Genomic DNA, 27,096 nt, shown 5'->3' on the forward strand with positions numbered 1-27,096 from the left:
TTGTGCCCCACAAAGGGGCCTCTAACAGCCTCCTACAAATTCCCCAAACCACCCACGCATTCCAGCTTCCATTGTGAGCTTTTCTGGACTGCCGGATTACACAACCTGAAGTGTGGCCATATGAAAAGCTACATAAAAACACTGCTTGTTTCTGGAACCAACGAGGCAGATGATTTTGGGGAATAACAAATCAGTTGTGACGCCACCCTCAGAACATGTGCATAATTAGCCTCACTCTACACTTCACTTGAGTTATGAAGGAGAGATCTTCTTGCAATATGATTACTTCCAGGAAACATACTTTGTTTGCATCTGGTATGCGTTACAGATTTCATAAGGGCTGGTCCTCATATTTACCTTCTACTGTACCACGTGGCTTGACTCCCTTGTTTCAGTCACCCTGTAGGATCCTCAGTGGGGCATGCCTTAAGGTGCCTCCAGACAGGAAGCTCCTAGTGCTAGACAATCATTGCTCTTCTGCTGTAAGGAAATGCAAGTGAGGTCTCATCCACACATCTAGGCACAGGTCTGAGAGGATTTTATTTTGTCCTGTTGCTTTCCCGGGAAAATCTGCTGTTTACCACTGAATTGGAACAAAGTCAATCCACAAAAAACTTGATTGATGTTTGCTCTGATTCAGTGGTATATGGCTGGTTTTCCCGGGAAAGCAGCAGAACAAAAACAAACAAACCTAGAAGTCATGGACCAAACAAAAGTGTAGATGAACCCTGATATAGTGGGATATAGTGGCATTTTTGTGGTTTATTCATCCTGCTATTTTTCAGCCACGGGATGGATAGAGGTGTGTATGTAGGACAGGCACAATTCACGTGAACAGCCATTTCCCCCACTTTTAAAATCTAGCCTTTTCATCAATTATTTAATTTGCATTAAAGCACATGTTTATTCAAGTACAATTGTGCTATTACTTTCAGAGCTAGTAAAAAATGTTTTGAAATGGAAAGTTCTCTCAAACTTGTAAAGGAATGCAAAATGACATGACACCAAACGCAAGTATTGTTTATGATAACACTGGCCAGAATCTTGTAAAGAACACATTGGAAGATGTTGAAAACCTAATTAAATGGGCCTTCTAAGGAAACTCTTGGAACAATCAAATACTGTAAAACTAACAGCTGTGCTTAAGGAGAAAAAGAGAGGAAGTTATTAATGGTTGGAGTTTGGAAGCTAAGAAGGAATTGGGCAACTTGGCACAAGAAATAAACAAGCTAGTTACATTTTGAAACTGCCAATTAATTATTTATTTATCTATTTACAATACATATATTCATTTTCTTTGTAATATTAGTATAGAAAGCATTTATATTTATATGCACGCACACACACACACACAGTTTCATGCTGCGTTATATTTAGCATATATAGATAAATATAGTTGGTATATAAAGAATATTCAAAAAGGAAGGAATTAATATAAATGTTTTTAAATATTATGAAGTGTTTTAGGATGACTGGAAAAAATTAAGAAGTGCTAAAATTAATGGTAAAGAAAAATGAATTTTTTAATATCAGTTTTATAATCACCCCTATAACTGTATTTCAGTTAAGCACTATTGTATGCATATGTTCATTTTTAAAAGAAATATAGATGGAAAAGCATTCTAGCACTAAATAGAATACAAATTTAAATGGTGTAAAGTGGCAATAGATTCCCCGGCACATATCATAACTAGAACTGTTAAACAGACAGAAGTGCTAAAGTAGTCTATACTTGCAGGGACGGCATTACTCTTCAATTCTTTTAAAAAGCATCAGATATTCTGCAGCCTGATGTAGATTCCCCATAAAATATGAACCAAGTGTAGCAATTCCACACTATATGCTTTGTGATGAAGCACTTTGGGGCAGTGTCACTTAATGGAGAGGAAATGGGGCTGTTGTCTGAAGAGTCCTGCCCTCTGGGAAAAGGTGTAGCATGTGGCAATTTGGCCTGGGGTGAGCTAGGGAATGAGAGATGAGACTTTTTATGTGGACAGAAGGCAGATAAATACCTGAATATTTGTAAATTAACAGACTATGGAGCGTGAGTGCAAATCTCCAGTACTCTCATCTACAAAGAATAAATAGGATCTTATGGTGACTGTCCCCAAAACCTTCAACTGCTTGTGGAAGTGGAAGTAGACAATGAAGCAACTACTGTATATCCTGCTAGTTTGAGCTACAACTTGCATTTTCAGACTGTGGCATCTTAATAACCAATTAATAATCAAGTGACAGATACAAGCTCAATAGAAATGACGGGAAAGGAAAGAATGGGGGATGTTTCTATCAGTGTGGCAAAAACAACAACTCCAAAACACCCCCAAACCGTATAGAATCTTTGTAGGTTCATTCTAGCTTAGCTATACAGTATCAAAGTAACTACACCCTATACATTTATATATGCAGGTCTATTCCACACAGGGTTTAAAACAGAAAACTAGATATAGCCTCTTCAAAATATAGATATGTTCTGTGCATGGAGAGTTCACTAAAGCAGGTAAAAGATTAGAAGACACAGTCAACAGGAAGGATGCCTACTAGCACATTATAGTCAAAGCAAAGCAGTCCATTGCAGTCATAGATGCTGAGCTGCAAGAATGGAGTTGACTGGCATGCTGACCTTCCTCTTCTTCCCTGGGCCACTTGCTTCCTCCTGGCTAAAAGCACTGTCCAGTCTCAATTTCTGCAAGAGTAAGGGGAAAGAAGATTGGTCCTTCAGTATATCTTGTAATTCTAGGCACATCTGCCTCTCTAGAGTAGTGTATTTCAAACTGTGTATTATTCACTAAACTTTCCCCCATCACCTTAAACCTTTCTCCATCAACTTGTCTGCTAAGGAATACTTGCAGGAAGATTGATGGAACTGTAACATATTGCAGAATATTCCAGAGCATGTTTTAGGGAATGAGTTCCCAAATTGTGATCCACGGACCATCAGTGGTCTGCAAGCTTCATTCAGTTGGTCTGCAGCGTATCTGCATCAACTATGAATATTGATCTTAAAATGTATTTTCATTTCTCCTGTCATTTCTTATTGTGTTACAGACTGAATTCTATGGAGTGCAAATTGTAATACAATAAAATAAAATATAAGAAATATAAGAAGCAAGAGAAATACAATTAAAAATCATACAGGACATTTCAACTGCTGCAACAGGAGAGAGAAAAACCATTAAGCGGTCTGTCTACCTAGGTCTTGGTTGAGACTGTGACCTGGTTGAGACTGCGACATACTCAGCATCCAACTGCAACTGTACATTGAATGGGAAGATATCTAGTGGAAGTGAGAAGCAAGCCTGCTTCTCATGGAATCTTGTCAGACATTATGCATCTTTTCTTTGTGCTTGAGAAGAAATTAAATTCAGTTTGCATTTAAAAAGAGGCTTACCTAATTTGCACTATCAGAAACAATACAGCAACTGAAACAAACCACCCTTTGAAATTTGTATGTCTTTGAATTTTGCAGTGCAGCTCTCTGGCCAAGCAATGTGTACAAAAATCCATATATTGGGAGAAAGTGTGCATATAAATGAATATTAGTGGATATAACATACACAAATCTATATGCTGGAAAATTGCTTTGCAAAATTGTGTATATTGGGAAAAACTGTATAAAATGTGTTTATTAGGAGCAATTTGCACTAAATTGCTGATTAATGTTCATGAGGATTAAAACAAAAATCACAAACTGATGTAGAAATATGGAGAACCAAATTTAAGAATGGAAAAATGAGGAATTGGGAGAAACCAAAATTGTCATATTCACCCGCAGTATACAGTTTGAGTGCCACAGCTTTAGAAGACTGTAGCCTTTTGAATGTGCTGCAATATCAAACAATGGCAAGTACACACAGTCACATCCAACTACCCTAATCAACATTCATGGCCCAAGGCCAACAGTCCATTTTCTGAATCTTCTTTAATTGTATTCATAAATCAGATTGTGCCACAAAATATCCTTGTGTCCCAGGCTTAGCTTATTTGTTTTCAGTGAAAAAGCATTTTGTTACAGGTCTTTTAATTGTATCCAGGTAGTGGGAAGGTTCAGAGCAGAGGGACAAGAATAGTACTGACTAGAGCATCCTTCATCAACCTAGTGCCCTCCAGATGTTATGGATTACAGCTTTCATCCTTGTTCCATCATGAGGCCATGTTCTATGTTCTACTACCAAGCGAATGCTGTAACCATGGCTTCTAAGTGACACAACAGCATAGGAGCCACGTCCTAGGGGCTGAGGGTTCTTCGCCCCCCAATAAAATATTTGACACCTCCCCCCGAGTTGATGGGCATTGCCATTCAAATACTGTGTGTGCACATCATGTCATGTGATCGATTATGCAGCATGGGGCTTACCAGTCCCCGCAACATTTTATTCAACTTGGCACCCCTGCACCACAGCACTATTTCATTGCAATTGGCTGCCCTTCCATTTTTCTGACCCTGAGGGAAGTTCCCTTCTCCACGGAATTATTTAACGATGGTGATGATTAATCATAATCATAAATGTAAAAACAAACATTTACGGTAATCTGTATAAATTATTTTTGGGCACAGAATAGCGATAAAGAAACTGTGATGCTTAAGTTGCTGTTTGATTTCAACTCTCATCAGCCCCAGACAGCATGGCCAATGTATAGGGGTTGTGGAAGTTGTAATCTAACAACAACTAATGGGCCAGAGGTTCCATGTTCCATGCATGGAAATGCAGAAATTTCATTGACTATTTTTTAGACATCCACAGATTGCACACAGCTCAAGGTATAGTATATAAAACTTTACACAGCCAGATCTCACAGTGCACTTCTTTACCATGTACATAGTGGCAGAACTGCAACCACAAGGACCGCGTTTCCTTTGCAGAAATGCTGCTTTTGAGGGTTCAAATGCTTTCTTCTAGCTGGTCTATAAATATTATTCTACCTTAAACAAAAATAAACTATTTTTATAGAAGGGAGGAAACCTCAAATTGTTAGAAAGCAACTATTTCCAACCTAGGCTTACGAGTAAATGCAGGAGTTGCTAGATAGAGGAACATTTCCCACAGTTTTCTGTTACTTCTGTTAATGCAGTGATCTCCTCATCCCCACATCATCAAAAAGGAGAAGTCCAGCCTTTGCACAGGGGACTGTCTTTAAAAAGTCTTCATTGAAGACTGGAGAAGTTAAGCACACAGGATTAAGCTGACTTCCCCACCACAGCCACCATCAAATGGCTGGGAATTTAAAATGCATGAGTAGGGACTTCTGCTGTGCCTCATGCAGGGTTGGCCTGAGACCAAGACATTTTGATGCCTAAGGCAAAAACAGCTACTTTCCCCTACCCCATGCACAGACACTAATTGAAGTAGCTGACAGCACAAGTAAGTTCAAATGTAGAAGTTCTATTGAAGTGAATGGGAGAGACACTGGTACAAACATGCCTTGTTGCAAAACTGAAGATAAGTTTTGGGGCACAGATAAGTCAGTTTTTAAAGAAAAATCATTATCTCGTGAATTAAGGTTTAATTTTAAGATCTTCCTAAGCAAAGGATTTAGTTCAAATTAGAAATGGTCTGAAGCTGGGATAGCTCAGTCGGAAGAGCATGAGACTATTAATCTCAGAGTCGTGGGTTCAAGCCCCACATTGAGCAAAAAGATTCCTGCATTGGAGGCGATTGGACTAGATGACCCTGTTGTACATTCCAACTCTACACTTCTATGATTCTATGAACATTTCGGCTCAAGTTCTTTTGGTGATTTGGGAAGGGGTGGGGAGAACTCCCCTGAAGTTTTGGGGGTGGGAAATGTTTGTAAGAATTTGGAAAGGGACTGGTTGACCTTCATTTATCAGGAAAGGTGGATAAGTGGAGTAGGGAGTTTTTCTTAAAAAAAAACCAAAAACCCAAGTCTTATGACAGCTGTAAGTCACATGAGTGCTCTTTGCATCTTCCCTGCTGCATTTCCAGGTCCAACTGGAACAACAATGTGTAGTTCCCAACTCAACCTCACAACTTGAAAATTCTTATTTTCATTACCACAACCTCCTCAAATTACCGTATTTTTTGCTCTATAAGACTCATTTTTTCCCTCCTAAAAAGTAAGGGGAAATGTGTGTGCATCTTATGGAGCAAATGCAGGCTGCGTAGCTATCCCAGAAGCCAGAACAGCAAGAGGGATTGCTGCTTTCACTGAGCAGTGATCCCTCTTGCTGTTCTGGCTTCTGAGATTCAGAATATTTTTTTTCTTGTTTTCCTCCTCCAAAAACTAGATGCGTCTTGTGGTCTGGTGCGTCTTATAGAGCGAAAAATACGGTATGAAGTCTCCCCCCCCCAAAAAAAACAATTAGGCAATATTAACAAGAATCCAGTTCAGCTCTCAGGTGGATGCTCATAAGCAAACGGGGCTCTCAGGCCTATCGCAGCTGCCTCCCCAGTCTCAGCTTCATCAGAATATCACTCTTCTCTTCTTGGCCTGTCTCCCATCCCATGATGGTACAGGTGATTGAAGGATGGAGTAAACCTAAGACTTTCCCATGCCTTTTAGTTAGGTGGTAAGTAATCCAACTGATTACTAATTTGCTCCCTCTAGTTCTTCTCCTGTTATAGATTGCTTCAAAGGTCACTGCAACTGAGGAGAGGGTGTGGCAAGGAGTGAGGCTAGAGGCTGAACTTCAAGATTAGATGATGTAAGGGATGAATGTGGTTGGTAGATATTTGGATATATATATATATAGTTTTATTTATTGTATCCTTCTTTTGTATTAATATGCTGTTCACTGTTGTGGAAGCCTTTGGGCCAAAAAGAAGTACAGTATATAAATAAACCATAGCAAATAAATCATAATGTTGGGAGAATGCCCATTTAATTAGGCCCCATAATTTAATCAGGAGCACCAAATATAAACAAACAGCCAGGTTAATTAATTGACTAGCACAAGAGTCCAAACTAGTAATAATTCCTGCCTCTCCTACAACTTCTCAAATTCATACTCCATCATCTCCCAAGACCTATGAATGCCAACAACAAGATGAGGGAAAAGGAAACAGGGTTATGCCAGGGGAAACTTATGGTAGACTTGAATCCATTCATTCAAATATGTCATTTTTTGTAATGTTTGAGGCCCAAGACCAGGATCTTCCATAGTTTTTTTTTAAAAAAGCCTAAATATACCTCTAGTTTTTTACCAAATATGGTAAGGGAAACTATGAAAAGCAAGTGAATAGTAAAGCCACCCCTTTCTGTGAAATTCTTTCCATACTAGTATCTCCACTGTCATTTGAATGTGTGTGTATATCATTAGAAAAGTGACTTTGCAAGAAAGGCATTTTCATCTTTTTAAAAGATCTGTTCCCTAGATAGCCCTTGTCTCAGGCAAACATCCTTTCTGCCCTTCCCTGGAATCACAACAGTGGAAGAGTTTCTGCTCCACCCTGTTGCTTCTTTGGAGCTTTCTTTGTCCTAGGAAAAGCAGTCCTTCTGCCAAGAGCAATGTTAAGGATGGAGGTATGTCTGAGAGTTCCTGCCGAAGGAGAGAGAGCTGCTTTTAGGGAAAGTCTGTCTGCCCCAATACTTCTTTAGTCACACTTTTAACATGCTGTGTGGAGAATGGATGGCTAGATGGGGAAGAACCAGTTGATGGCTGGAGGGGGTGTGAGTCGGAACTGCCACATTTTCCTAGCAACAGCACTTGTTTGAGTGATCAGTAAAAGTGATACCACTGCAATGGGTGTGCCAGCTGGATGGCAGACACTATAAGAGCCAGGCTAAATGGAAGAGATTTAGAAGTAAAATACATTTAGGTCACCCAGAGCAACTTAATAATCCATTCCATTGTAACAATTTTCATAGGGGTAGTCTGTTACTAGATCTACTCATGTATCTGTACACGCATATGTGAAACCGTATCGATCCTGCATGTTCATGGAACTATTATTGTGGGGCTCGTTACTGGAGATGCTTGTATGCCACAGATGTTATTGAAATGGACACTATTATTTTAAAAATACCGGCTGAAATCCTGCTTATTTAAGGGAGTTAGCGAAGACCAATGAATGTAAGAAAAGGTCCCACTTACAAGCATCTGGCTGGGCACTATGAGAACAGAATGCTAGGTTAGATGGGCCATTAGCCAGCTCCAGCAGATATGTTCTTAATCTAAATGAATATATGTTTATTTACAAAAAAATGGCGGACATAAGTAAAATGGCTTTGAAGCTCAAAGTGACAAAACATAAAGATAAAATAGCAGGGAAGTTATTGAATACAATCTACTGTGGTTACCCAAATCTATACTGCCTGGATCATTAGCTTAAAAGTTCCTATTAGAAATAGAGAGATACAATGAGATATGCCATTATGGAATATGAGTAGGCACTCAGAAACCCAGACAAGCTATTGGGAAACTGAAATCCACCAGGAAGGGGAAAATTTCACATGCAAATGATGTGGGTTCAGATCTGACATGAACTGATCTGTGTCTGAACTGAGGGAGAACAGTGGAATAAAAGAAGGTAGAGAGAAGTGAGAGGGTACATGCAATAGTTTTAATGGAATTGACAACAGCATCCCAGCCCTTTTCTGGAATGAGTGTTTAGAGCAGAGAACTGGCAAAGGTGGGTGGGTTGATTAACCTTTTCTTTGTTCACCATTTCATAATTCCTCCTTCAAAGCTGCTTTCCTAAGCACAGGGTTCCAAACACACATTATCCTTGCAAATGCACACTTTGAATCTTATAGGAGAGGAAGTTATTTGGGCAGGAAATGGGTGAGATTTAGAGTAAAGAAATGGTGGACACAGAAAGGATTAAGCAGCCTTCCCTTCTATTTCTAAATTTCCCCTTTGGAACTGACTTTAACTTTTTAAAAGAGAGCCTTGGAACACACTTACATGCGTTAGCACAGGGATGGGAAATCTGTGGCCCTCCTGTTGTCTCCCATCTGCTCCAGCCAAAGTTGCCAATATATAGGAATAGTCTGAGATGGTGCGATCAACACATGGAGGACCACAGGTTCCCATCTCTCTATTGGTTAGCTCTTGAGCCAAGTAAAGGTAACGGTAAAGGGACCCCTGACCATTAGGTCCAGTCGTAGCCGACTCTGGGGTTGCGGCGCTCATCTCACTTTATTGGCCGAAGGAGCCGGCGTACAGCTTCCGGGTCATGTGGCCAGCATGACTAAGCCGCTTCTGGCGAACCAGAGTAGTGCATAGAAACGCCGTTTACCTTCCCGCCAGAGCGGTTCCTATTTATCTACTTGCACTTTGACGTGCTTTCGAACTGCTAGGTTGGCAGGAGCAGGGACCGAGCAACGGGAGCTCACCCTGTTGCGGGAATTCGAACCGCTGACCTTCTGATCAGCAAGCCCTAGGCTCTGTGGTTTAACCCACAGCGCCACCCGCGTCCCTCTTGAGCCAAGTACTTCAGCTTAATTTGGCTGTATACCGGGCTAAGTAAAGAAGAGTCAGCTACAAAATGAGATCACCCTAATACATTCTTTGATCTCTCTTGCCTACGTTTTACTGCACTTTCTTACCCACAATGTTATATTCAAATTTTTGTAGTCTGGTTTTCTTTGTGAGCCCAATTCCACTAAAGTATGTGCTAATCATTTATTTGGCTTGCCTACTTCCTAGTGAGACAATGGGAAGGGAAAGTCCCTGTGGTATGTGGAACAGAATGAATGAATCATTCACAAAGTAATGGCATTTTGAGATCAGTGTACTGCTTTTGTCTAGCAACCTGGTGCTCTTTCCCCCTGATGTAGTCCACATGAACTTGCCTGCAGTCAAAAGAGTCTCTGAAAAATGGCAGTCCATTTCCCCATTGATAAAATTGCCAATGAAAATGGTTATTTATTTATGCTAGAAATTAATTACTGTGGTGACAAAAAGTACAGGGAAGAATGTGCCCACATCTATTCCTTGACAGTAGAGTGCCCAGTACTAACGTGTTCTACTTTAATACAAGCCATCAAATTTAAATCTACAGCATGCATGAATCATGCCATTTTAATGAGGGCCACTATCCACAGTGTGTTTTCAATGAGTCAGCACTTTCAGACTGCTGAGTAAAGGAAGTGCAAAATTGTAGCCTTCCTATTTTTTCATACAAGAGACAAGGGCTGACGTGAACAAGCCCTAAACTTACTCAATGATTACTTCAGACAAAATGTCATGTCATCATTTCAAAATATACCACATACACTGAGTCAGTAGCCTCATGGGTCAAAGTTTGGACACCATTACAGGGTGCCAAACTTTCAGTTATTTAATATATTACAGTATGTATATTTTTGTCCTGTGCTGCCACTGAGACTTTCTACCTCAAGCACTGAAATGTTTTGGGCTGACACAGGGTTAACGAGCATTTTTTACTCTATGAAGCCAAACCCTCTAGCAGTACCCTTGTCCTCCTCAGCTGAAGTATATTTTCCCTTACATAGGTTTCTATTATCACCTTCATCTGGCTATGCATTACTGTGTGCTGTACATTGCAAACAGTTAAAATAATTTTAAAAGAAACCTTTTAATGGTTTGCAAAATCATTGGCATAATAATTCATATAGCACTTTTGTGGTGTTCAAAGTCTGCACACACTTATTTCAGAAATGCTGTCCTGTAAGACAGGCCAGTCTTACCACTCTAATCTTGCAGGCAGGTAGCTGAGGCTTCAATCCTAAGGGGGTGGGGGTGTGTGTGTGTGTGCAAAGTCCAAAGACAGTTCTACAGTCATTTGATTTCATCAACCATTACCAAGAAGTTCCAAAACCATGGCACATTTGTAATCCAGAGATTACGAATTCCCCCCTCCTCAATCTAATTTGAATACTAAAGGATTTTACATCTTGACAGAAGCAACACAACTACTGCTGTTTTAAGGAATGTCAGCATTGATGTCCAAGCATCCCCAAAAAGCTGAAAACAAGCATTAAGTTCTCATCTAATGTTGGCACCATCATGTGGCACTAGGGATTGGTTAGAAGTGTGGCCTAATGCTAGAAGATCTAGCTGTTTCAAATAAATCACAATTTGGGGTTTTTGCTTTTTAGGCGATATTCCGTTGTGCACTATTGCAAAATATTTTTCAAACTTCCTGGACTTCTACTGGAAATGAAGATACATTGGCTTTAGGTGGTGCCAGCAAAGACAGTAAGCCACATTCTCCAGCTTCAGGTGTCACTTCAGGGTGCAGGGATAGTTGAAGCGAACAATTGATTTCACATGGTGCACGAAGACTTATTGAAGTGTTGATCCAAGCCAGGGGTAGAGGAACATTTGCATACCACTTCAGGCAGAAAAATGCCCTGAACTGGCACTGGTAGTCAGAGAATCAGCAATTGTTAATCATATTTACAAGGTAGTGATGCTCACCTGATGAGATGCTTTTTCCGCCCCTTTTACACCAGTCTTTCTAGATGTTTCTGAAATATCAACATTATGCTGTTTCAGGTAGATATCTTTTAAAAAATACTCTATTATTTAAATAGATACCTTTTAAAAAATTTTTTGATAAACATAAATTTATAATACAGACAAATCACTGAATATAAAGGAGCTAAATCAGGAAAATTAAAATGCATCTCTTTTAATGTAAATTATTAGTTGGACACCAGATCAGTCATAAGAACATAATCCCTACTGCATAAGACCAAAGGACTATCTCTATCCATGTGTCCTACAGTAGCTAAGTATCTATGGGAAGTCCCCAAGTAGTAGTAGCCCTCTCCCACTATTCTTCCTAGTGATTGGTATTTAGAGCCATGGTACTTCTGATCCTGTAAGTAGTATAGCCTTGCAAGTTACTGTAGGCTATGGCTTCCAGCTAAGACCACACAGGGACACGGGTGGCGCTATGGGTTAAACCACAGAGCCTAGGGCTTGCCGATCAGAAGGTTGGCAGTTCGAATCCCTGCGATGGGGTGAGCTCCCGTTGCTTGGTCCCTGCTCCAAGCAACCTAGCAGTTCGAAAGCACATCAAAGTGCAAGTAGATAAATAGGTACCGCTCTGGCAGCAAGGTAAACAGTGTTTCCGCGCGCTGCTCTAGTTTGCCATGCTCACCACATGACCCAGAAGCTGTACGCCAGCTCCCTCGGCCAATAAAGCGAGATGAGCATTGCAACCCCAGAGTTTTCCACGACTGGACCTAATGGGCAGGGGTCCCTTTACCTTTAAGACCACACAGGCTAATGAAACAAGTGAAGAGTTTACCAAGATGCAAAACAATATGGAGTTTTGAGAAAAAGAAATGCAGTGCAAAAGTCACAGAAGACCAATTCATTTCCTTTGGAGCAAAATAGCAAAATAAAGTAGATAAAAATGCCACCCACTTTCCCTGGACTTAACCAGTTCTCACCTCACCAGACTCTCAAGAGGAATCTTTATCTTGAGTAGCAGCCCTTTCTTATTTGCTTGCCTGTGTCCCAGGCTTAGACAGTTTCTCATTACACTGAGTTCGACCTTGAATTAAACAGTCTACCTGCAGTGATAGACTCCCACCTATCACAGGCCCCAGAAAGAGCCCGTGGTAATACCAGAAAACACTATTGCAGGGGGAGGGCACTTCACTTGGCAAGCATCAGACTGGGCCTTTCTGTGGTGGCCCCATCCCTATGACCTGCTCTTCTCTGTGACATACGCCTAGTTCATTGCTGACTATAAACAGACCTTAAGTGCCTGGCTATTTCTGATGTTTATAATTGCTATTAACTGATTTTTGGTCTCATATTTGATAGTTATCATTTTAACCATTACTAGTATATTTTTTATATAGCTTTATATTCTATAAATTACTTTGAGAAGGTTATCACTGTTAAAGGTGGCACAAAAATATTTCAAATGAATAAAGAAATACCTGCTCCCTTTTGATTTAAAAAAACACTGTTTTTGCCTTCTGAATCTGCATTCCCTTCATGCATCCTGTTTTTCTCCATGCCATCAACCTGAAGGTTCTGTAAAACAATTTACAGCACAGGGATTCTTTTTTATTCAGTTCAGTACAGTTCAGTACAGGGAAGAGTTATCTGCATGTTCATGACTAACTCTGCTAATTAGTTAATTATTTTGCAAACAATAATATGTGATTTTGAGTTATTATTCCATTGATTAATTTTGGAACTTCCTTTGTTCCTTTCTATACAACCCTGGTGGTTTGTTGTTGCTGGGGGGTTTTGGGGTTTTTTAAACCCATATCAAACATCTGGATGTGCCCTTAGAAATAACTTCTTGAGCATAAGGACTGTTCAGCAGTTCACCATCCTGCCTGTGAAACAACCTGTCCTGGAGAAAGACTGAACAGATATTCTGCAGTGGATGCTTTAATAATAGGATGTTTTCTTTCAGCAGCATGGTCAAACACAACCACCATTCAATCCCTTTTAAATCTAGAATTTTAAGTAGTAGTAACAGTAATAATAATTTTATTATTTATACTCCACCCATCTGGCTGGGTCTCCCCAGCAACTCTGGGCACCTTACAGCACATAAAAAATTGTAAAACATCAGACATTAAAAATTTCCCAATACAGGGCTGCTCCCCTACTACAACACATACACACAATGGATTCAGGAAAATGATATTGTATATAACCTCTTCCTTTACTTTAGTGCTGCCTTCCTCTTCTTCCTCATCACAGTCTAGCCCCTGATGGGAGATCTCAGTGGAACCATTCTCCTCAACCAGATTGCTCTCCAGCAACCCCATCCGTTTGCTATCTGTTGTTACTCTCACTTTCATAATGTGGAACCCAGTGGAGACTGACCCGACTTTGAGGTTCACTGGTTCACCATCAAAAAGCAGGCAATCAGAGATGTTGCCTTCCTTAAAGCCAGGGGGTTGGTAATCATTGGGTGTGACTGCAAAGGAAAGACATATGAAATCCTGTGCTGCACAGTCTGAAGCAAAAGGCAAATGCAGGCCCCAGAGCAAGAAGCTAGGCTAGGCAGCTGAAGAAAATCGAAAAAAACAACCATGGTTAGTTCATTAGATATTGTGCTCCATGTTATTTTGTGCATCTCTTGTTTATTTATTATTTATGTCAAAGAATTAAATACCACTTGATTGTTTTTTTAAAAAAGCCCTGCAAAGTGGTTTATGAAGATAATAAAACAATGAAATTATCAAAATGAATTATTTGTTCCAACATTTATTTATTTATTTATTTATTTATTTATTTATTTATTTATTTATATATATATAGCATTTTAACACCGCTTTTCAGTCAAAAGAAGTTCCCAGAATGGCTTACATAAGAATCAGAGAATTGTTAACTTGGAATGAACTCAAGGGGTCACCTAGTGAGTCCAACTTCTTACTATGCTGGAATCTCAATTAAAGCATCCCATCCAACCTCTGCTTTAAAACCTTCAAGGAAGGAGAGCCCACTACCTCCTGAGGGAGGTGAACAGCTCTTACTGTCAGAAAGTTATTCCTGATGTTTAGTTGGAATCTCCTTTCTTGTAACTTGAACCCGTTGGTTCAGATCCTAGTCTCCAGAGCAGGAGAAAACAAGCTTGCTAGGTGAGGAGAGATAGTGGCCATCACCTAGCCCTCCTAATTCAAGGGTATTCCGTTAAAGAAATCCGAGGGGCGTGGTCTCTGTCCAACGCCCCAGATGGGGGGCTAGGGCCATGGCACGACCCCTAGCAGTGACCCCGGGAGAGTACCTAGTTGATGTGCATCAGCAGGGCTTCCCCCAACTGGTGGTTAACCCTTCCAAGACTTCCTGCAGATGGGCAGGAGTCAGATATAGTCATTTCGTTTCCAATGCCTAAGCCAATACCACTCACATTCTGTAACCAATAAAGTTGTGGCCTTTTTTGCCCATTAATCTAAAATACTGGTTTCATGTGTCTTTATTCCAACATCCCAGAAGGTATTGGGACCTTGCCACACAATCTCCTTTTTTTCTCATTTGAACCTGTTGATTCAGGCCCTAGCCTCCAGAGCAGGAGAAAACAAGCCTGCTTCCCCTTCCATGTGACAGCATTTTTTATATTTGAAGATGGCTATCATATTTCCCCTCTGTCTCCTCTTATCCAGGCCAAACATAGCGACTCCCTCAACTGTTCCTCATAAGGCTCTGCTTCCAGACCTTTTATCATCTTAGTAGTCCTCCACTGCACATGATCCATCATGTCAGTATTTTTTCTTAAATTGTGGTTCTCTAGAGGTGCTCTGACCAAGACAGAATAGAGCAGGACTATTACTTCTCTTAATTGGGATACTATACTCTGTTGATGCAGCCTAGAATAGCATTAGGTTTCTTTGCAGCTGCATGACACTGTTGACTCAGGTTTGTTGTCTACGAAGACCCCTAGATCTTTTTCACATGTACTACTGTCAAGCCAGGGACGCGGGTGGCACTGTGGGTTAAACCACAAAACCTTGGACCTGCCGATCAGAAGGTCGGCGTTTCGAATCCCTGCGACGGGATGAGCTCCCGTTGCTTGGTCCCTGCTCCTGCCAACCTAGCAGTTTGAAAGCACGTTCGCCAGAAGCGGCTTAGTCATGCTGGCCACATGACCCAGAAGCTGTACGCTGGCTCCCTCGGCCAATAAAGCGAGATGAGCGTCGCAACCCCAGAGTCGGCCACGACTGGACCCAATGGTCAGGGGTCCCTTTACCTTTACCGTCAAGCCAGGTGTCTCCCATCTTTTGTCTGTGCAGCTGTTTGTTCAACCTAAAACCTTACATTTGTCATTACTGAAATTCATTTTATTAGTTTTGGCCCACTTCTCCAATCTGTTAAGGTCATCTTGAATCCTGATTCTGTTTTCTGAAGTATTGGCTACCCTTCCCAGTTTGTTTGGATGAGCATAACCACAATACCTTCATCCAAGTCATTTATAAAGATCTTAAACAAGAACAGAACCCTGCGGACAGAACCCTGTGGTCCCCCACTTGTCACATTTTTCTAGGATGACAAGGAACCACTTAGGTATGTAGCTGTTCTCACACGATCCCTCCATTCCTTTCCACTGCCCACCTTGACAACCAATTTGCCTCCAAGCTGCAAACTCTGACATACATTTTGATAGCAGTCCCCCAATTTCCTTGTGCTAGTCCTTGGAATTAAATTAAGGGAAGCAAAGAAAGGTGGAATCTCATCACCTACCATCATTGTAGTAGAACAGTTTCATGGTCAATGTAATGTCATTAGGCAGCGGTCCAAGATTCTGCATTAAGACATACAGTTTGCGGATCAACAAGATGCTGGCTTGCTTAATTTCCTCACTGGTCCCTCCATTTGTAAAGCTCCCTTGAGTGTCACCACTGAAACAATAAAGAAGTCAAAGTCTGCTCCAAATCATATGGCTCAACATTAAGGCATAAAACAAACTTTAAAAGTAGATACACTCAACAGGTACCAAGAAACAGTTTACTGAATCAAGGAGCTGAAGTTCAATATAATCCTATAAAACAAGCTACTGGACCAGAAAATAGATGTGCAGGATCAGATGCAAGGGACACTACTTTCTATGCAATACCAGCGCAATGCATAGCTGTGTACTGACAACATGGGAAGCTGACATGTGCTATGTCAAACCACTGATTCCATTGGCAGGGGTCTTTCCCAAACCTTTGGGCCTTTTGCATGGAAAGCATGTGCTCTGCTACTGAACTTTGGTCCTTCCCCCAACCTATGAGCCAACCCTAGGAGTTTGAACCCACAGGAGCATGAGTCAGTCGCAAGATGATGTGCCATTGACAGTCATGGACAGTTCTGCTCTCATGAATAACTGCTCGTGTGAACACTAGTTGCATGAGTAGTGTGACATGAAAGCCTTTAACACACACAAGATTGCAAATCTGATTGCATCTGTTGGAATTTTTTTAACAACGTGTCTGTTTCGTGGAATCAGAGCAATGATCTTACATGAGTTCACAGTACTATAATCATATAATTTCACGTGATAAATTATTTGTGGGAGCGAGCAACCTATGGAACATTAGAACTGACTCTGAAGTGTTCTTTGTCATTATACCTTCCCTAAATGAGTGGAAGACACATGGAAAGAGGGCCAAGGACAGAACAAGAGTTATGTGCCATCTGAAGACACTTCAGCTATCACAGATCTACTTACAGCAAAGCAACATGTGCAGTGATATGCTGCTGCAGCCTCTTCTGATAAGACTGCACATTGAGTTGCCAGACTTAGGATAACATTGTAGTTATACCAACGCAAACCAGTGTGTATGTGTTGGCTATTGCATCTAACCATTCTACAGGATTTGAACATCAATCTCACAGCACCAGTAGAAGCCAAAATAGCAAAATGATTTTCAGTCACAAAAGCAACCACTGCCACTTATGCCCCACTGGCAAATATAGAACACCCACTGACACATTTTACAGTAAGGATATAAAAGGGCTGCAGAGTCTTTTCACCACTATAATCAAGATAAATAGGAAAGACAGATTTGCAGTGGGCTACTGCCTAGAATTACAAAATTTGTCATTAACACATGAATTGACACTATGACTGTGGAAAGGGCACAGCTCCAAAATTAAAAATGGTTATGAATACTTATTTGTTCAGCATTTGTATCTATGAATCCTATCTAAGAAATAAGAAAGCAATTTCAGAAACCATCAGATTGCCACTGGAGAGTATGTGCTCATCCTTCTAAGAAAGATTTAATTAAAGCAAGCTGAACAGGTTTATTTCAGCACCTCTAAATCTGTAACCCAGATCTTGACATCTAGCTCCAGTTCACACAGCGAGAAGACTAGGTGCAAAAAGAGTGGTGAGATATTCAAGAGGATAATTGAAAGTGCCAAATCACATTAACATTTTTTTCCACCATGGAGTTATATCATGAGTACCTTGTGAAGCGGCTTATCAAATAAAATCTGAATTCTAAGTTGTACAGGGTATTTTAACTAGATGGTACTGTATATGATGTTGTGGAACTGTTTACAAACTACAGTTCCACATTTGTGCCACCTGGTGGCAGTGGTGGGGAAAGCACCATCTGACAGGAAAGTCAGTCCAATTACCGTAATACATCTCAGTTCATCTGTCAAATCAGAAGATGGCCTGAGGCCACTCTGATCCTGTCTCTGTCTGATCCTGATCTTGTCCTGAAGCAAGTCCAACTGTATTTAATATGATTTATTCCTTAGGAGGTAGAAACGTGATTGCACCCTTAGTACTGTAAAGATAAATCTTATAGTTGTCTAATTCACAGGCTTGTTGTAGGAGACATGCAAAGTAGTTTGCATGTGAAAAGGCACTACACAATAAATAAATAAATAAATAAATAAAACAATAGTCTGTCTGCATAAGAGCACTTTTCTCAAATTAAACACTTCAAGGCAGGGATAGGGAACCAAATGCAGCCCCCCAGGCCTCTGTCCAGCCCTCAGGACTCTCTTCAGACTATCCCCTTCACTGCCCCTCCTCTAGAGCTTTTGCCTGGTTCTGATGTGTCCTTGAATAATACCTCTTGCTTCCCTGGATAGAGGATGGAGAGAAGTGTAGAAACCTCTGACTGCTGGATAGCCTTCTGTAAAAAAACATAGACTCTGCTCCTTTTAGTTTCTGGCACTGCCTATGCCTCAGGGCTGGCATGTGGCCCCTGGAAGGTTTCCCATGAAGGAGTGTTGCTCACAAGCTGAAAAGGGTTTCCCATCCCTGTTTTAAGGCAAGCATCTCTCTCAAGGCATTTGCCCGAGAAATTAAATGATGAAGTGTTTACCTATCAAAGTCCATCTGAGGTCCATTCCTTGAATACTTGAACTTGAACCGGTAGAATTCTGTCATGTGCTGGAGATTGAAAAGCAGAGCAAAACCGATTGTAACTTGCTACTGTAACAAATAGACTTCTGACCATCATGGGATGTTCTAGCCATATAATAATTCCCAAATGAGATCTCAGAAAGTGTTTTCCATCTCCTTAGATCAGGGGTCTGCAACCTTTAAGACAAAAAGAGCCACTTGGACCCATTTCCGAAGAAAAAAAAACTGGGAGCCGCAAAACTCGTCATTATAAAAATAACTTTTTTGTCACTTTTTTATTATTTCTTTGTTTGACCCCTCAGAATTACTCCTCCTCATAGAAATAAACGTTAAATTAACAAGTTACCTTTTGTGTGTGTGTGTTCTTCACTCCCCTTCAAAACAGTGACCAGCGTACATGCCCCCTTTCAATGCAGTGACCAGCGTACATGCCCCTTACAATGTAGCGGGCGGGAAGGTGACGTCGGGACAGTGCGTGACTAACGCACGAACCACCCCATGCAACGTCACAGCCAGTACAGTGCCTGCCACAGTGGGGAGTGTCGGGGTGCACAATGCGCCTCCTCCCCTCGCTAGTATCCGCCCCAGAGCCGCGGCAAAGGTGTAAAAGAGCAACATGCAGCTCCAGAGCCACGGGTTGCTGACCCCTGCCTTAGATTAAAGCACATGAGCTATCTGTTGACATTTTACTCCCTTCTTCAAGTTGATGCTTTGTCCTTAGATATCATTACTGTGTTGTATTAAGGACAGTCCCACACTTGATGCCATTACACAGAAAACTTTATGTTGGTCCTATAAAATGTTATTTTATCCATACACAGACCATTTATTACATTACTTTGGCTCTAATTAGCTGGAGCATTTAGTACTCTGTGTACAATTGTGCCAGCCTAACTCATCTGTCATGCTAAAAAAAAAAATGTGTATGGAAAAAATAAACAGCTGAAGGAGGGCAAAAAATAAATAAAATGAAATGGTTTGCTTGTTCTGAATTACAGTGGTACAGATGCTTCAGGTTACAGACTCCACTAACCCAGAAATAGTACCTTGAGTTAAGAACTTTGCTTCAGGATGAGAAGAAGAAATCGTGCTCCGGCGGTGCGGTGGCAGCTGGAGGCCCCATTAGCTAAAGTGGTACCTCAGGTTAAGAACAGTTTCAGTTTAAGAACGGACCTCCAGAAATGAATTAAGTTCTTAAGTAGAGGTACCACTGTAAGCATAAATGAGTTCACTAACTAAGAGTGGGAGATGCTGTGATTATACTCAAATGAAAAGAAAGTAAAGGGACCCCTGATCATTAGGTTCAGTCGCGGACGACTCTGGGGTTGTGGCGCTTATCTCGTTTTACTGGCCGAGGGAGCCGATGTACAGCTTCCGTGTCATGTGGTCAGCATGACTAAGCCACTTCTGGCAAACCAGAGCAGCGCACGGAAACACCATTTACCTTCCCGCCGGAGCAGTACCTATTTATCTGCTTGCACTGTGTGCTTTCGAACTGCTAGGTTGGCAGGAGCAGGGACCGAGCAACAGGAGCTCACCTCATCGCAGGAATTTGAAATGCCAACCTTCCGATCGGCAAGCCATAGGCTCTGTGGTTTAACCCACAGCGCCACCTGCGTCCCTACTCAAATGTGTATTAATTAAATTCACATTCTGCCTTCTCATTAGGATGATCAAGACAGCTATCAAAATTGCACAAAGCATTTACAATGAACAAAAATGATACCAAAAAAAAAATCAAATAAAAATCATAATAATTCAGGATAAAAACTGCAAGCTGGTTTTGACACCTCCCTCTTCTGCTGACTGTGTATGTTCTAAAGCCAACCATAATGGCAAAAGGAGGGCTTGTTGCCAGACACTTCCTTCAGCTGCTGACAGATCCTATAGGCAATTGGAAACTGAAGTAAGACACATGGCTTCAGCTTAGTCCTAGTGATGATTGTAGATCTTATAAATGATTGTCTAGGAGTGCCTTTGCTGGTTTTCTTTTTTAAAATAAAGCTGTGTTCTCTCTCTATTTAGCAAAGGAAAGAGCTTTAGCTCACCAGCTTTGCATGCAAAAGCTCCCAGGTTCAATCTTCAGCATCTCAAAGAAGGTCTGGATAGATCTGTGTCTGGAACCCTAGAGAGCAGCTGCCAGTCATTGTAGATAAAGCTGAGCTGGCTGGACCAATGGCCTGACTCAGTATAACACAGCTTCCTATGTTCCAAGCTTGCATGTGTTGGTGGTGGAAGCTGAGATTCTGGCTAACTTGAACATAAAGCATAATTTCTGCCTACTTGATTTTTGACTTTCTCTTACCTCAGGTTCTTTAGGGTTGGTATAGATCTGTTTTAAGAAAGCATTGAATTTTCATAGTAAAAATGAAGCAAGTACAATTCTGTTTGATCACAGGTGGACTATAAATCTCACTGCAGGATTTTTTTTTACTCATCCTTCCTGGATCTGTAACTAGTCATACAAACTGTGAAACTGTGAGAAGTGTATATAAATATCTGTCTTGCAAAACTTTCCATAACCCCAGCTCTCATTCAGGGAATTAATAAAGCAGCAGCACCCACATAGATTTCTATAGTCAGTTTACTAAACCACCCAATATTCAAGACTTCTAATTTTAATAGTTTTTAATAAAGCCAACAGATTTTAATACACATTTCCCTGTGGAAATGTCAATCATAATATCTCAGTGTAGCAACTACAGAAACATGGGACCTCTCCTGACATAATTTTTAGGGCACATTCATGATTACTTGTTCTCTGGATGCTATTGGGGCAGTCACACATGATCCCACTTTCAATACTGTTTGTGCCTGTAAAATTTTTGGGGCTCACACACTGCTTTACTTCCAATCAGTGCAAAATCCCATAACTTGCTATATTTTTTATACATACAAATGTTCTGGTTTATTTTTGTTCTGCCTTTTGTTGCACTGTCCCTCCAGACAGAAATAATATGGTAGCATTGGGGAAGTATCTCAGAATAAACTAAACCAGAATAAATCCACCACTAATGCACTATTATTGTGTTAAGAACATGATGCAGAATGCACCTGCCATAAAACACTTGTCTGGAGAGGTTCATTAGGGCAATGAGACTGGTTTTACTTCGAGTGTAACAGCCACAATAGTCTACCATGCAAAGTGAAAAACTGCCCTCTCCTGGCCACTACTTAACGGGGACAGTCAAAACTAAATGAACAACAGACTGCAAGAAGAATAAGCTTTTATAACCAATCATTTAAGCTATTTGCAAAGTGTGGTGTGTGGAGCTTGCTGTTCAGTGGGTGGGGGACTGTCAGCCCCCTAGACCTTTTTATCCAGCCCCCAAGCAATCTCCAGGCCACATTCCTCTCTGCGTCTTCTTGGAGTGTTTCTGCATGGCTGGAATGTGTCTTTGAACTCTGATAATGCTCCCTGCTTGTCTGGATGGAGAGATGTGTGGTGTGTGTGTGTATAAAGCTGACTTTTGCATGACCAGAATGTAGCCTACGGTACAAAACTAAGAGACCTATCAATTTCTCTGCCCACATTGCCACTGATCCCCACCCACCACTGCCATGCATCCCCCAGGAGATTGTCCATGAAGGAATGTGGCCCTTAGGTTGATAAGCGCTTCTTATCCTTTGCAACATGGGGGAGAGTAGAGTAAAAACCAGGGTGGTGAAAAAGACCCTATTCATCCTTCCAAACTCCAACAGCAAATCTATGCTTGTGTTTACTGTGTCAATAGAAAATAAAAAAAATCCTACATTTAACAAACTTATTGTCTGTGATTTATCAGCTGTACCAGGGCTGCTGCCCCTCCTGCATGAGGCAAGGTGAGGTGACCGCCTAAGGTGGCAGGATCCACAGGAGCAGCAGATCCAGCCTCCATGGAACACATCACCTGCTGCTGCGTTTGGAGGTCAGATCATCTGCTTCCCCAGTGCTGCCTCTGTAGAGGTTGTAGAGCAGGCATAGGCAAACTCGACCCTCCAGATGTTTTGGGACTACAACTCCCATCATCCCTGACCACTGGTCCTGTGAGTTAGGGATGATGGAAGTTGTAGTCCCAAAACTTCTGGAGTCCCAAAACTTCTGGAGGGCCGAGTTTGCCTATGCCTGCTATAGAGGCTTTTGACCCATAGGAGGCCCTCCTGATCTTCTGCCACCCTTGTTCCCAGTGTAGATCTTCACTCAACCCTTCTTCCCTAGCTAAGGGTGGGGGACATACTATTTTGTGGTTCGCCTCAGGTGCCAAAATGTATTGGGCTGGCCCAGAGCTGTACAGTGAACTGTAGTTTAATGAAATAACTTAAAACTTCTAATAAAGAATTTCCAGCACTTTCACCAAACTACAATACCCAGAGGCTTGGGGTGGGTGGAGACTGGTGCAAACTGAACTGGTATTAAACCTTATAAAAAGATGGAGGTGTGTAAAGATGGCACTTGTAAACATATTCAAACAAGTTAGAGATTGCGGAGTGTACATCACAGTGGGAAGTAAAACTTGAGCAAAGTGTTCGGATATTGAGGTAAAATATATTGTTGAAATATCTTAATCTTTGCCCAAGGCAGGTGAGGCCAAGTTAGTATTTGTTCTTTCCAAACAGAGGAAGAGGAAATCCTCTGTGAATTGATTTCATATACTACTTACTGTTAATACAGCCATATGTAGCTGGAAAACAAAAAACAAAAACAAATGAAGGATCAAAAATCAGCATTTCATTTTTAAATGTCCCCATCGTTTCTTCCCTTCAACTGCTACTATTTCCAATAGCTCAGGGCTGAGGGGGCGGGGGAACCAGCTTTTTTTTACTTGGATGTGTTGCGGTATCTTGGCGACTGAACAATGCAACTTTTCAAGTCTAAATTGTTTACTCAAAGAAATATCTCAGATGCCATTTTTACATGTGATTTAACATTGCAAAAATTTTCTTTACTGTAAATAGCAGTTGCTGGGAAGGACTTATCAGAAATGAGACTACAGCATATGGGGGGGGGGGGTGTTAAACTTTCCCTCCTGAGCTGTGGTCCTGATGTAAATCTCAATCCCAAAGGATGGGAGAGAGAGAGCCCTCACTGGTGCAAATATAGTCTTTTTCCCACTTAGAGTGGTAGATGGAACTGCAAGAAACATCACTGACATCTTGTGGCCAATTGGATTAATTACACATAAAAGGGTAGCATTAGGTTTACCGGTATACAGTATTTCTTTTCTTAGTTGCACCCACCTGTATAAATCTTATAAAATCAGTTTCTGTACCACATGCAACTGAAAAAGGCAGTCTTAACCCAGTGTTTGGTATATCTCAACTACTTTCATAGGGCCAAATTAGATCTGCCGACTTCTTTTTACCTTTGAAGTGGTTGTGGGGGATTTTAGTTTTTATGAATGCAGGTGCAGGGTAATGTGCTAAATCACACACACTTCTTTTTGGTGCCCAGAGGAAGAGGGAAATGGGTACTTGTATTGTGCCTGAACCCCAACCCCTACACACACACACACAGAGAGAGAGAGAGAGAGAGAGAGAGAGAGAGAGAGAGAGAGAGAGAGAGAGAGAGAGATTAATAGCAGCTTCAGGGGCAGCATGGTGGGAAAGGACTAAAAAAGTGCTGCCTCTGTATGTACACCAAATAAGGAGGCAAATGAGGGTGAGTCAGGTCATGATTTCACATTCTCAACATAATTTCATCTACTTATGTGAAAAGGAAAATGTGTTGTAGTTATTTTTAGATTCTCTATTATAGTCAACAGGGATGAAACAGATTTTCAGATTTAACATCAGACCTGGACCTGAATAATAAATCAAAACAGAATGACACAGAAAAGATCCAAAAGAGACTGGGTTGCTTCTAAATGCTACAAATATAAATACAAATAGAACCTTGTAATTGCTGTGCACCCCTCTTAACTATTTTCCCCGCACCTCTGCTCTGATCAAAACCAGAACTTATTGTGAATGCTTTAAGCTTAAAAAAAATGTCAGGAGATCCTGCAGAGTGTTTGGCCTGGCCATCGATATATAGCAAAAGAACTAGCATTATAACTTAAAAAAATAAGCAACCAAAGTAACAAGCACTAAGCAAAGAAAAGTACCTAGGACAGGTATCTTTTTCTTTAAATGATGCTTTGACAACTGTTTTTGCAAATGTGATTTTCCTGTCAGTGAATCTCCATCTTTAGAGAAAAATTTCATCTGTTCAATATCTGCATATCAAGCAGCACTTTTGGACTGGGATATGGTCATCTAATTTTTTTATTATCATAATATATATATATATTACAAGTCTGGTTCAAACTTACTTACTGAGTTACTATCAGGCACAGCATGCAGCAGAATAGTCTGCAAATTGATTTGATTCATGGACATCTCCATATTCACTCCAGTTGCAGACATGGCATAGGCAAACCTTACATCTCTAGAGGAACAGTTTTCTTTGGTCAAGACAATTCATTCAAGGCAAAAGGTGAAGAGCAGACAATTTTGCAGTGAGGTTCCTCTGCCTTCTGTAACCTTGTGGTGAAATCTCATGATACTTAAAACACGGTTTAATATAAATGAAATCAAAACTTACATAGTTCTTTTCCAGCGCATCAAAGCACCCTTGAATCCTGCTGGAGCAGATATATTAATGAATGAACATTCATCCAAATATATATAGTGATAACATTCTTAGTTGCCAAATGGAGTTTAGAGCTCATAGCAAACAAAATGAAGGAATGCTCTGGAATGTAAAACCTGTGCCCAGTTAATCAATAGTAAGGATTATATAAATCTCTGGTTTTTGTACCATCCTTGGTTGGGGATGTATGTAGAGAGTTTGTGCAGAGCCAGGCATCTGCTACAATCAATATCCACTATGGTATCTTCTTGATCATTTGGGATTTCTGTTTCTTACCACTTGACTATCTGGAGTGAACCCTGGCAGCTTTTATCTTCTCGAAGAATTTTTAGGCACATGTCTGGAGGAAGAAAAACAATGCAGTTAACTGGTGTTTGCCAAGTTGATTTCCAGCTACCAAATATTGGCTGCTTCCGGACAAGTGGCTTCAAGTTCAACCTAACTGCTCTTCCGTTGGAACTCAGAAGCATTGTGCTTTTTCTATGTGTACATCTCACTATATTTGCAAACAGAGAGACAGAGACAAAGACAGAGACAGAGAGAGCAGCTTCAAATCCACATTAACCTTCAATGTAAGGTAAAGGACCCCTGGACGGTTAAGTCCAGTTGAAGGCAACTATGGGATTGTGGAGCTCATCTCGCTTTCAGGCCAAGGGAGCCGGCGTTTGTCCACAGACAGCTTTCCAGGTCATGTGGCCAGCATGACTAAACTGCTTCTGGCACAACGGGACACCATGATGGAAACCAGAGCACATGGAAACACCGTTTACGTTCCCACCACAGGGGACCTATTTATCTACTTGCACCAGTGTGCTTTCAAACTGCTAGGTTGGCAGGAACTGGGACAGAGCAACAGGAGCTCACCCCATCATGCAGATTCCAACTGCCCACCTTCTGATCAGCAAGCCCAAGAGGCTCAGTGGTTTAGACCACAGTGCCACCAGCATCCCTAAACTTCAATGTGGATAAGCCTGACATGTAATAACTGAAGAGCTCAATGAAACAGAAAAGGCAAAGGCAGCAAAAATTACCATCTAAATAGCAGGTTCCATAAGAGCTTTCTGGGAAGAGCCCTCGGAGGTAAGTTATGCAGGAGATTGAAACTGCTAGCAGCCTTTTCACCAAAACCATAGACTGCTGCTCAGTGGCAACTCTGTTTGGAAACAGAGACGTTTCCTGAAAGTGATGAAAACATATTTCCTATTTGCTTTAGAAGACAAATAAATAAATTGGAGGTCTACATTTTCTTCTTAAAATAATACTACAGGTTTGCTTTGTACCTTCAAATTTTTGGGCTTCTGCCCAATATGCAAGAGTTGAGCAGTAGCCATATTCGTTCAGTTAACTGTTTTCCAAGGAGTACAGTATTGGACCTACAGGAAGACAGATATGCCTGTGATAAGAAAGAGTTACTTCTAGGCAACCAGGGATTTCAGCTGCTCCCTGGCTGCCCCAGTTTAGACTCCAAATGATTACCATAAATATGACAGGCTAGCAAAAGTTTTTGAAGACCATTAAGCTTTGGAGGCTGATTTTCAAGATTGACCTACGCCAAGGGTCAGCAAACTTTTTCAACAGGGGGCCGGTCCACAGTCCCTCAGACCTTGTGGGGGGCCGGACTATATTTTTTTGGGGAAAGAAAAGAACAAATTCCTATGCCCCACAAATAACCCAGAGATGCATTTTAAATAAAAGCACACATTCTACTCATGTAGAAACATGCTGATTCCAGTACTCGTCCATGGGCCAGATTTATAAGGCAAT

The 27,096-nt window shown here is 41.0% G+C and overlaps 1 protein-coding gene and 1 long non-coding RNA gene across 10 annotated transcripts in view; both read right to left on the minus strand.

Moving 5' to 3' along the window:
* LOC309359162 overlaps positions 1–27,096 on the minus strand; it is a 51,653-nt gene that overhangs the window by 4,867 nt on the left and 19,690 nt on the right. The window lies entirely within an intron of this gene.
* Positions 1,234–27,093, minus strand: HORMAD2 (HORMA domain containing 2). 9 transcript variants are annotated; one of them, XM_081892499.1, is made up of 12 exons: positions 26,613–27,061; positions 26,364–26,508; positions 25,609–25,672; positions 25,285–25,324; positions 23,363–23,383; positions 21,028–21,054; positions 18,682–18,749; positions 16,094–16,251; positions 13,579–13,832; positions 12,832–12,928; positions 11,351–11,400; positions 1,234–2,686 (listed from the first exon to the last, which is right to left on the minus strand). In XM_081892499.1, exons 1-12 carry the CDS (start codon positions 26,661–26,663, stop codon positions 2,579–2,581), a joined length of 1,083 nt encoding a protein of 360 aa, XP_081748625.1. In that variant the 5' UTR covers positions 26,664–27,061; the 3' UTR covers positions 1,234–2,578. The 9 variants fall into 9 exon arrangements, with proteins under 9 accessions (XP_081748625.1, XP_081748624.1, XP_081748623.1 ...); XM_081892498.1 differs by having other exon boundaries at positions 13,567–13,832; positions 25,285–25,321; positions 26,613–26,993; XM_081892497.1 differs by having other exon boundaries at positions 13,567–13,832; positions 26,613–26,992.

The sequence above is a fragment of the Podarcis melisellensis genome, assembly GCF_964234715.1.
Source record: "Podarcis melisellensis genome assembly, chromosome: 16".
Lineage (NCBI taxonomy): Eukaryota > Metazoa > Chordata > Lepidosauria > Squamata > Lacertidae > Podarcis > Podarcis melisellensis.